Source organism: Mauremys mutica, chromosome 1 (assembly GCF_020497125.1).
Source record: "Mauremys mutica isolate MM-2020 ecotype Southern chromosome 1, ASM2049712v1, whole genome shotgun sequence".
Lineage (NCBI taxonomy): Eukaryota > Metazoa > Chordata > Testudines > Geoemydidae > Mauremys > Mauremys mutica.
The window spans coordinates 301979312-301991582 of record NC_059072.1 but is presented as its reverse complement, the minus strand read 5'-3'; the positions used below and the strand labels follow the sequence as shown (position 1 = coordinate 301991582).

Sequence of the window (12271 nt, the reverse complement as noted above, 5' to 3'; positions counted from 1 at the left end):
AGCGCGACAAGCACGCGCGTGGGGCGGCAGTTGTCGTCAGGGGCGGCAGATTGGGCCGGCGGACCTGCCACAGTCATGCCTGCGGGCGGTCCACCGGAGCCCCGGGACGACCGGACCTGCCGCAGGCATGACTGCGGACGGTTCGCTGGTCGCGCGGCTCGGCTGGACCTCCCGCAGGCATGACTGCGGCAGGTCCGGTTGTCCCGGGGCTCCGGTGGACCTCCCGCAGGCATGACTGCGGCAGCTCAACCGGAGCCGCCGGACCAGCCGTCCCCAGCTGCGGGAGGTCCAGCCGAGCTGCGCGACTAGCGGACCCTCACCAGTCAAGCCAGCGGGAGGTCCGCTGCTCCCGGGGCTCCGGGGCGTCTCTCGCGCATGACTGCTTGGGGCGGCCGAATATGTAGAGCCGGCCCTGCCTGTCAACATGAGGCCCTGATTCCAGGAAAGAATTTAAGCAAAAATACGTAAGTATGTGTTTATGTCGATTAACTTCAATGGGACTGAAGCACATGCTTAAAAGTTAAAGTGTTTTCCTGAACTGGGACCTAACGCATGATCATGCCATCAGCTCTAGGTGCAGGCTCAAAGGAGAGATCAAACTTAGCTGGGCCTACAGTGTCAAAAGTATGGTCCTGCTCTGATAAGCAACTCAATAAAATGGTTTTGTGGTGGGGGGTTTCTATGTTTATTGTCTCTACCTGACACCCAGGCCAAACATGATCAGCTTACAAGTAAAAGAGATGGGGGAAGGTGTTTTCTAATTACTAGCTTCGCAAAGTCAACATGGGATCTGAAAGCTAAACTCATCACCAGTGTAACCTCACTGTCTTCAGACTACACTTTCAGTAACACTTGTGCAACCTCCTAATGTCAATGGAATTACAAAGGTCTGACTGATTAGCCAGGTAGTTGGAATTTAGTAAACAATTTTGTTAATGATGCACAAAATGGAAACAGAATCCAGCTCAGACTCTCACAGCTGTGTTGTGTCTGCAGGAGCAACAGCAGTAAAAACGTATTATTGTAACTAAAGTGAGCTGATGTACTCAATATACCATAGAGAAGGGATAAAGATAAGTAAAGAGATGCCATTTTAGATAGTCATTTTTCAGAGTAGAAATTCACATTAAAGGCTTTAACAGTGACAGTTTAAAATTCATTCACAACATTGCAGGCAGGCAGTATATAAATAAAGAACGCAGAGAGAGAGTATTACAATGACGGCTTCTTAAATCACTAAGGAAACATGCTGCAGCATTCTGTACTAGTAAGCTGTGACAAAAGCCCACTGCTGGAAATCATACCAGGATGGAATTATAATAATGGAGCCCCACAGCCGCCAGGACATGTTGCTGTTGTAATGTTATAATGGGATAAATTGGGGTGCAGAATAAGAAACTGGGAAAGTAAATAAATGTCTCTTACCCATGCCCGAAACATGGTTTGTTTAGAGTAAAGCTGCCATGTAGCAGTAGTGAAGTATCCAGAAAGAGTTACTTCCCCCCTCCCCACAACAAGAAACTTTTTTGGTTAACACAAATAATATTACACCTCTACCCCGATATAACACGATCTGATATAACACGAATTTGGATATAACGTGGTAAAGCAGTGCTCGGGGGGGAGAGGGGGGTCCTCCGGTGGATCAAAGCAAGTTCAATATAATGTGGTTTCACCTATAACACGGTAAGATTTTTTGGCTCCCGAGGACAGCGTTATATCGAGGTAGAGGTGTATTTCTAAAGCTACTCATTACATGACTGTAGAATTTCAGCTAGAAACCTTCCTCAGTTCCCTCCTGCCTGGCTTTCTGCTACATACAATCTCTATGGGCATGAACAAAAAAGACTATCTGTTTTAAAAACCCCAAATAAGACCCCACTAAGTGGGAATACTAGAGAAAGGATGGTCTCACATACTGATGACGCTCCACCCCAGCAAGACTTCAATCTTCCCAGGGTTGAGAACAGAAAATACTGTAATTCCAGTGCATCCAGATGGAACTGACTATTGTCAAGTAGTTTGCCAAGCCAAGACAGATCTAGTGGGTCTATGGGCAAGAGATGATATTCAGCTGTGTATCATCAATATACTGGTGATGTTCTATCCCAGGGCTCTCTAAATTGTCCTAGTGGCTGCTCTGACCCCAGAAGCAGCCAAGATTTGGAAAAGCGCAAAGATGGTTTAAAGCCACCTTAGCCCCCCACATCCCACTGGGCTCCTTAGATGTGCAGCATGGAATCTCACTCCACTTCTTGAGGACAGGGAAAACCTCTCCATAACTGAGGATGGTCAGCATCCTTCTCTCTAAAGGCCTGTCAGCACAGGAAGTTATACTGGTATAATAGTACAGACACAGGTAAACCACTGCAACTCCCCATGAAGACACTTTTATTCCAAAATAAGAGTGGCTCTTACCATTTTAGCTTAAACTGCTTCTAAAACAACATAAAGATAAATGAGAAAAAAAGGCATACTTCTGTAGAATAAATGTTTCCTCTTGGAGAGCTATACCAGTATAACTGTAACAGTTTAAATTCATTCTTACTGTATACTGATACAACTTCTTGTGTAGAAAATCCCTATGCTAATAAGTGACAGTGACTGCCAACAGTGGCATCAAGTAACTAGGATATGGGAGCAACAGAGCTTCCAGGTATTGGATTTCTGGGAAATCAGAGAAGTACTGACCTTCCTCTTCCAAAACCAGACTGAACTAAACAGGGGAGAGAAAGCTTTTTGCGGTCCTGTCTCTTGTTGTCAAAAGGCTTGGTAAAGGAAACCAGTCAAGAGCTGACCCTTCACAAAGACCACATAAACTCACAGAAGTGATTAGCAGAAGTAACTTCTAATAGAATGGAGGAGAACTGGTCAATAAGACGTCACACTATGTAGAGGAGCTGAGTAGTCCATCAAACTGTCAGTGTTAAAGACAGTGGATAGATCAAAGGTGAAAGGATGGAAAAGAGGCATGGCCAGGAATAGGTCACTAGTGATCTTGGTAAAAGCAATTTTGTAACACCTATTGGCTTTTGGCATAGCACTTGTGTGTGCCTGCATAGACAGAAGATGATCACACTCTTGATAGCTCCTGGTCATCTCCTCTGCAGTTTACTGTACATGCCCAAACTATATCTCTACCCCGATATAATGTGACCCGATATAACATGAATTCGGATATAACGCGGTAAAGCAGTGCTCCGGGGCGGGGCAGGGCTGTGCACTCCGGCGGATCAAAGCAAGTTCGATATAACGTGGTTTCACCTATAACACAGTAAGATTTTTTGGCTCCCGAGGACAGCGTTATATCGGGGAAGAGGTGTACTTCACCTTCTGATGGCCTGAACCATACTGACCTTCACATACACAAAAAAGAAAAAACCCCACGGAAATTCAGCTGATCTGAACATTTTCTCTCACCATTTGCACTATCATGGTTTCAAAAAGTTCACAGAAAATATACTATAAAAAGTCAACAGTTAATATAATCTTGCACATTACAAACAGAACAGTGTGAAAATGTCCTGCATTTCATATGGCTGAATTATGATGTTGACAAACTGAAGAGAGTGCAGAAAAGAGCCACAAAAATTATTTGAGGGCTGGAGAAAATGCCTTACTGTGAGAGATGCAAAGAACTCAATCTATTTAGCTCATCAAACAAAGACCGAGTGGTAACTTTATTAAGGAATGTAAGTACCTTCACATGGAGGAAGCAAAGGGTATCAAATCTAGCACAGCAAGTCATAACAAGAACCAATTGCTGGACGTTAAAGCCAGACAAATTCAGATTAGAAATAAAGCAAAATTGTTAACAGTGAGGGGTGATTAAGCATTAGAACAAAATACCAATTAAGTGATGGTTCTCCACATCCTCAAAAATAAAGCCTAAATACATTTCCAGAAGAAATACTTGAGTCAAATTCAAGTTATTGGGCCACACACCGGGGTAACTGGGTGAGGATCTACAGCCTGTGATATACAGTAATGTAACGTAATGTATATTAGACTAGGTCATCTAATTGTCCCTTCTGGTTTTAAATTCTAAGAATTCACAAATTAACTAAAGCCATTATAAGGAGATGATATTGAAGGATATAATATCAACACAAAACATGATTCTCATGTGTATGACAAAACACCATTCTTAAGTGTTAGGGAGCTAACCAAAATACAGATGGAATTTTATCTAATTAAAATTATTATCTATTTAGACTAAGGTAATTAATGCGAGGAAAATACTACTTTCATCAAGCAACTGAGGGAGAATCTCAGAGGATTAACAAATAATACTCAAAACACAATTATCTTTCACTCTGCATAACGCTACTCAAAAATTCACAGTGCTATTCTTACAACCCGTTTTCTCGGTACTCAGGAGCAAGGCAGGAGCATTAAAAGAAAAATCAGCAGAACAGCTGCTCTTTATTTGACAGATGAGACTCATGGGGATAAGCTGCCATAAAAATGAAGTTTTTCTGTTCATTCTCTGATAAAAACTAACATAGCCCTCGTGAGTAAAACTGATGTTTCATTGCAGGTAATTGAATTAATGTTTCATCGTTTCTCCTGAAACACCCATCTCCCATTGACAATATTAACATGTACTCCATTTCACACATTAGATGTCTGAATACTGATACAACTTCCTAATAAGTATGCTAGTATTTCTCTAGGAAGCAATGGTTATTTGATGCACAAACAAGTTTAATATTGTTGGCCATTCCTATCTGACAGAAATGTTTATCGGCCATGAAATCAGCAAATGCAAACTACCACAAAGTTAGGTTAAGCTTCCTCTCTCTCTTTTTGCAATGAAAACTGAAATAACGAGGCGGTTCAACTCTGCACATGCTGTTTTAAATAAAGGTCTACATATTTATTTTTAAATACTGTGGTTCTGATATGCAACCCTCCATTATTTTAAGAGCAGAATTTGTGGAAGTACAAATTCAGCACAAGTTTCTGTATATGAATCAGAGACTTCTTAGAAAAATAAATGAAAGCATGTTATTTTTTCCTAACATAACAGACTCTTTGGCTTGTCTACCCCCAAATAATTAAACTCAGCCCATTTCTGTTCATGTATGGCAATGGGGAGCTCCAGCACATGGTACAACCCCATTCTAAAAGTAATTCCTAATCACAACCAATTAATTAATTAACAATACAAATAAAACAAAATTCTAAGTTTCATTCTTTATTATAATTAAACTTTAAATGTAATGGTCATAAAAATTTCCAGCCTTAGAGTCTGAAATCCACTCAGAAAGAGGCTCAGCACAGGCAGCAGGAACAGATGCTTCCCATATTAGCCCTTCTTTGTTCTCTAACCCTGATTTAAAAGGAACCACCTACACAGACCAAGTTCAGCCTCCATACCCATTCAATCCTTCAAAACCGTAGCCTCTCTGGTAAGTGTACACTTATTGCTATTAATGCCAATTTCAGTAAAGTTTTGGTTCCCTCTTTAAAATATATTAAAAACAATACAGGTCTAACACATAAAATCAGGTTTCTGTTATATAGTTATGATGTCCTAGTAAGGATATCAAAGTAGATGAATATGGCTTAGAGTCAAAAGGGCACATTCTGGATTCTTAGCATGTCATCTGCCCAAATACGACATAGAGAAACAAAGGTTTGGAAAGATACCCACATAGAAAAAAATTAAGTTAGGGTTGTGAATGTTGCACCTATTAACTAGCATTAACAGAATGTTTTAGTTAAAAAAAAAAAAAGCCAGAAATTCAAGATATTAACAATTAAGGTTCCAGCATCACATTAAACTCACCCGCCTCTTACCTATGAATTAAAAACTAACAGCAGTTTCCATCTGAAACTAAAATCTGTACTGTTGAGAACACGAATTCTAACAGATTATCTTGAATTGTCACACATAAACCTGCACTGATTTTTTCAACCTATATCAGATCCAGGAAGGCTTCACTCTGCTGTTTCTCAGGAAGGTGTCAAAACAACAGAACAGAACCATATGATGCCTCAAAGAAGTTATAAACTTTGCAAAAACAACAATCAAAGCTTACAGCACTGAGCCCCACTTTCAGGCCTCACACCTGTTTCAAGAGTCACTATGGTAGCAGATGAAGTTCAAAATAGCTCCTATCAAGAGATATATAGGACAGTTTACTCACAAAGAAGTCTTTTTTCCCCCAAAAAGTGGAGGGTGTATATGTGCATCAGAATCAGGCTAATAATGGAAACTGTCTAACCAGTTTAACTCTGAAGCCACTACTTTGGCTTCATAATAAAAGTAATACTCTATAGAGTTTTAAAGAATTTTATTCTGTATTTACTTACTTGTCTGAGATTCGTATTCTTTTGTATCTTCCTCTTTTTCTTCTTCTTTGGATTCATCCAATTCCTTACTATATTCTATAGGGGATTGGTTCACTTGTTCTTCAGTATGAGCATTCTGTTCATCCACAACTGCATAGCAGGAGGAAAAATAGTTAAAATTTCTTCAGAGAAAATACGCATATGTAAAGCTTCTGTAGAAAATTAACATCCTACTACTATAGCACTAATTTAGGACATACAGATATTAAGAAAAGGACTGTTCTGCCTAATCAGTTCAAGAGCAGTTTAGCAATCCTCTGCCAGTGATAATGGAATAATTAAACTGAGAGGTGATTCACCACCATATCGATAATAATACTTTAAAAATGGAGCTCTGTGACGGTTTGGCAAAGCTTCCTGCTAATAATTTTCAGTACTTTTCTTTCTGAAGGAGAAGAGTTACAAAAGTAAACAAAACATATTACATCAGAAATCCCATCTAGCCCAGTTAAATGCTATATAGTTGGGTCAAATTTTCTAATATCACTGTATTTTCTTAGAATATATTTTGGGTCTAATTTTCAAAATTACATGCACATAACTGTATGCTTAATTTGTGCATGCAATCAGGGATAGTGTCTGAGCACGCTTAAGGCTAGTTATGTGCCATCTGCATTCACAAATACCACAGTAATTGTGAGACTCAGTGTAAAGCGGCGCGGGCGAGGGATGTGATGGCCGCGGCTTCCCGCCGCCCCCATTGGCCTGGGACGGTGAACCACAGCCAGTGGGAGCCACGATTGGCCGAACCTGCTGACGCGGCAGGTAAACACTGGCCCAACCCGCCAGGGTGCTTACCCTGGCGAGCTGCATGCCAGAGGTTCCTTACCCCTGTGGTAGGGATTTCATACATTGTTGAGTACATCTCCACTAGCTACTCCCTTTGGCAGCAAACAAATGTCATGTTAAGGACTCCATCTTGTCCATCAGATAGCCCAGGAATGAATATGGTATAAAGATACAGACAGACAGATATATATATCTATATATATATATAGATATATCTATAGGATAGGCAGTATTCTAACACATGGCATGTCTTGCCAGATAGCTTATAACAACCATCTACTGAATTTATGTAAGAATATGGGAATCAAGTATTAACAATGGAACTTTATGCTAGCAGAAACAGTGACACTCTATGGTTAACAAGGAAACCCTTACTGATGTGCACCTTTTTCTGCTTGTTCAATGATTTGCCTCACTGCCTTCTTTAAACTGTTTGCCCGCAGCATTAACTGTTCTCTTGGTTTGAAGATTTTCTGAGTAGAAGACTTTGCAATGCTCTCTGTTAACTGTTCCTTGCTTTCAGTCAAGGATTCTTCACTTGAAAACTCCTCAACTTCTTCCTCTACAATGGGGGGAGTGAGCCGTGGTAGGATGGGAGTAGCTTGGGCTTCGGTGTGAAGAGCCTGGAGCAATAGGTCTAGCTTCTCATTTAATTCTGAACACTAACAAAGTTACAAATACAAACAAAAAGAAAAAAAAATCACTTGAGTGTCAATTCAAAAGTTAACTACCAGATTGTCTAAAGTCTAAGCTGGAATAATAATTTGTCTGGTACAGGATATTTTTTGTATTATTCATTAAACACTACTTGAATAGTTTTCTATTTTGTTTAAGCATACAGTGAAGAAAAAAATATCAGAGACTGAAATACAAAGGCATCATTGTACAATAACATAGTCAACAGAGAAAGTATTCTTTTTTCTGCAATGTATTTATTTTCTCTCAAACCAGACTCTTAATTTCCTTACCCACTCTAGATCACGGGTCTGTGATTTCAGCCTGGCCCACTATATGTACTATTGTCCCCCTCCTCCAGCTGGTTACTTTTTCTTCACAATCCCATTGTTTTATTGCAATTAACTGTATCCCTTTCAGAGAGACGTCAATTCCTACAGCAGTATATTTCTGTGAATGTCTCTGGTTATAGCTATGCATTTTACTCACTTTCCTAATATATGCCTAGGACAGCAGTTCTCAAATGGTGGGTCAGGACCCCATAGTGGGTCACAACCCCGTTTTAATGGGGTCACCAAAGCTGTCTTAGACTTGCTGGGGCCCAGGGCCGAAGCCCGAGCCCCACCGCCCAGGGCTAAAGCTGAAGCCCAAGACTCATGTTACAGCCCCGCTGCCTGGAGCTGAAGCCCTTGGGCTTTGGCCTCCCTGCCCAGGGCAGTGGAGCTTGGGTTTGGGCTTTGCCCCCGCTTCCCTCCCTCCTCCCCCCCCGGGGCAGCGGGGCTCTGGTAGGCTCAGGCTTCAGTCCCCCATCCTGGGGTCTTGTAAGTAATATTTTTTTGTCAGAAGGGGTCATGGTGCAATTAAGTTTGAGAACCCCTGGGTTAGGATATATACTCTCTATTAACTGAAAAGTAATTTTCAGTTGATAAGCTTTTCAATAACATCAAGTGTCCATTATTTAGCCTCACCAAAAGAAGGCTGAGGGGAGATGTGATTGCTGTTTATAAATACATCAGAAGGATAAATACCAGCGAGAGAGAGGAATTATTTAAGTTAAGCACAAATGTGGCCACAAGAACAAATGGACGTAAATTGGCCATCAACAAGTTTAGACTTGAAATTAGGCAAAGGTTTCTAAACATCAGAGGAGTGAAGTTCTGGAAGAGCATTTCAAGGGCTGCAGTGGGGGCAAGAAACCTAACTGGCTTCAAGACTGAGCTTGGTAAGTTTATGGAGGGGATGGTATGTTGGGTCTGCCTACAATGGCATGTAGCTGATCTGTGACGGGTAGCAGCAAATATCTCTAATGGTGGTGATGGGACACTAGATGGGTAGGTCTCTGAGTTAGCACAGATAATTCTTTCCCAGGTGTCTGGCTGGTGGGTCTTGCCCACATGCTCAGAGTCTAACTGACTGCTATATTTGGGATTGGGAAGGAATCTTCTCCTGGGTCAGATTGGCAGAGAACATGCAGCATGGAGCCTGGATCACTTGCATGTTTAAAATAGTGCAAATGGTGGATTCTCTGTAACTTGGGGTCTTTAAATCATGATTTGAGGATTTCAGTAACTCAGCCAGAGGTTAGGGGTGTATTACATGAGAGGATGCGTGAGATTCTGTGGCCTGCAATGTGCAGGAGGTCAAAGTAGATGATCTTGTCGGTCCCTTCTGACCTTAAAGTCTATGAGTCTTGTTTTTATTTTGTGGAATGGGAAAGACAAAAAGTTCATCTTTAGTAAATTTAATAGGTTGTTTTCTAGTGTAAAGTTGGTCCTTTTAATGGAAAGAAAAACAACTTATAGCCACTGACCTCATTGAGAATAGGGTCAGGTCTCCTGAACTACTTTTGAATTAGAATACCCAGTCCCCCTAAATTAATTTAATTTTCATTAAATTGTAAAAACCTAATAGTAGCTGGAAAAAAACATGTTAAGAAAAGTTCTTACTTTAATGGCCATGGTATCAGCCTCCTCTGCATTTTCCATTGTTTTTTCATAGGTCTTCCCTATTTTGGATACGAAGTCCTTTACGGTTTCACATAATATCCTTTGGATAAAAAAAGGGAGTCAAATAAAAAGAAATGAACTGGCTATATCTATTAATATTGATTATTGGATGCATTTTTTAATTACTAACATATTTTTGGTTTTCTTATTACAATTCCACCAAATGCAAAGAGAACTCCCATGCCTCTTTTGCATGAGAACATTAAGAAAAAGTGATAGCCAAAGTTTTAAAATCATACACTTCACATGTGGAAGTGGACGACCAATAAAATTATAGCCATTAGTCTACAGTGTATATACAACTGTAGACCATTCTGGTTGTAAAGGGGACACCATGAAATAATTTTTAAAAGTAGATTTTATATTTTTCTTTTTAAGTATCCAGTGTCTTTTGGTGCACATTGGTTCCCTACCCCTTCCTTCCGTTTTCCCTTTTATTTCTAACTTAGATGACATAAATGTGGTCATTTTTATTTATTCCTTTGTTTGCATACCTTTTATTATCAGTATCATCAACCATACCAACAGAGTTGATAACAACTTGTGCTCCTTATACCGACTTAGGCCAATCTGCAAATCATTCCACTTGGGCAGACCCTTGCACTCATGCAGACTTCAGTGAGACTCTACATGGGTACAGGAGTCTGTACTGGGTCAGCACCCACCTCTCGAGAGTGACTCCTGTCGGTGGTTCTCAGGTGGTTTTCCAGCAACTCAGCCCTCTGGCTGAGTCACACACACTGTGTATGTGTATCATAACAGACCCCTTCTGGGGTATACAGTCCACAAGTGGCCTGTCTCAGCGCCCCTTGGCTGGTGTCTCTCTAGCCCTCCCTGGGCTCAGTCTTTAAGAAATCTGGCCCTTGTATGGGTCCATACTCCCAGAGCTTCCTTTCTGGAGACACTACCTTCCTGTGGCCCTCCCCAGGCTCAGTCCTTACTCAGTCCCAGCAGCCAGCCAGGAGCTCATTTGTTGCTTCCCCGGTCCCTGCCCACATTGAGCTCTCTGTGGTCCTGCTGCTCTTTCAGACAGACAGGAACACAATCCTCTCTTCTCCAGCTCCAGCCAACAATTGACTGCTGCTCTCTTCTGCAGCTCCTTTTATATGGCCTTGCTGGGCCCTAATTGGCTGCTTCCCTGCAACCACTCTAGGCTGCTTGGAGGACTTCTTTTCTGCTCCTTCCTAGCCTGGGCCTAATCCACCCCATCACAGGGTCCATTTACAGGAGTTCTCAATGCAGGATCGAGACCTTTGAGACACATGCTATCCTGAGATAAACCTGTCCAAATGACAATGATGTCAGTGACCTTTCACTAGTGTAAATGAGAGCAAAATTTGGCCTTTGTTGCCTACTCTGAACATGCAGAATAAATTTATGTGTTGGGTTTGCATGAACACCTACTACTGTTAATTGTGTGTAGTTTCAATTCGCAATGAAAAAAATGCTGGATCTTAAAAAGAAAGTCAACAATTAGAATCCAGAGTTCTGATCATCTGGCACAGATAAATATTAACGGTGCAGTACGTAGGCCATCCTGATACAAACTGCATTGTAATAACCTGCTTTCTTAGATGGAAAAGAACTGTAATGACAGATGCATACAATCTTGGCTCTATCGTCAGTCAATTGGCTGCTGCCAAAATGAAAGGCCCCTTTTAATTTGAGGGAGTCAACAAGCAAGTGGACAAGGGGGACCAGTGGATACAGTGTATTTAGATTTTGAGAAAGCCTTTGACAAGGTCCCTCACCACAGGCTCTTGAGCAAAGTAAACAGTCATGGGATAAGAGGGAAGGTTCTCTCATGGATTGGTAACTGGTTAAAAGAGGAAACAAAGGGTAGGAATAAATGGTCAGTTTTCAGAATGGAGAGAGGTAAATAGTGGTTTCCCGCATCGGTCTGTACTGGGTCCAGTCCTATTCAACATATTCAGAAATGATCTGGGAAAAGGTGTAAACAGGGAGGTGGCAAAATTTGCAGATGATACAAAACTATTCCAGATAGTTAAGTCCCAGGCAGACTGCAAAGAGCTAGAAAAGGATCTCTCAAAACTGGGTGACTGGGTAACAAAATGGCAGATGAAATTCAATGTTGATAAATGCAAAGTAATGCACACTGGAAAACATAATCCCAACTATACATATAAAATGATGGGGTCTAAATTATCTGATACCACTCAAGAAAGAGATCTTGGAGTCATTGTGGATAGTTCTCTGAAAAACATCCACTCAATGTGCAGCGGCAGTCAAAAAAGCAAACAGAATGTTGGAAATCATTAAGAAAGGTATAGATAATAAAACAAAAAATATAAGTGTTTCTATATAAATCCATGGTACGCCCACATCTTCAATACTGCAGGCAGATGTGGTTGCCCCATCTCAGAAAAGATATACTGGAATTGGAAAAGGTTCAGAAAAGGGCAACAAAAATAATTAGGGGT

At 41.0% G+C, this 12271-nt stretch overlaps 1 protein-coding gene across 1 annotated transcript in view; it reads right to left on the bottom strand.

The window, feature by feature from the left end:
- DGKH (diacylglycerol kinase eta) overlaps positions 1 to 12271 on the bottom strand; it is a 118517-nt gene that overhangs the window by 41219 nt on the left and 65027 nt on the right. The window contains exons 13-15 of the mRNA XM_045012714.1: positions 9771 to 9870; positions 7535 to 7811; positions 6322 to 6450 (exon numbers count right to left, since the gene is read on the bottom strand). Of these exons, the coding sequence (XP_044868649.1) occupies positions 6322 to 6450; positions 7535 to 7811; positions 9771 to 9870 (506 nt within the window). The remainder of the gene's footprint in view (positions 1 to 6321; positions 6451 to 7534; positions 7812 to 9770; positions 9871 to 12271) is intronic.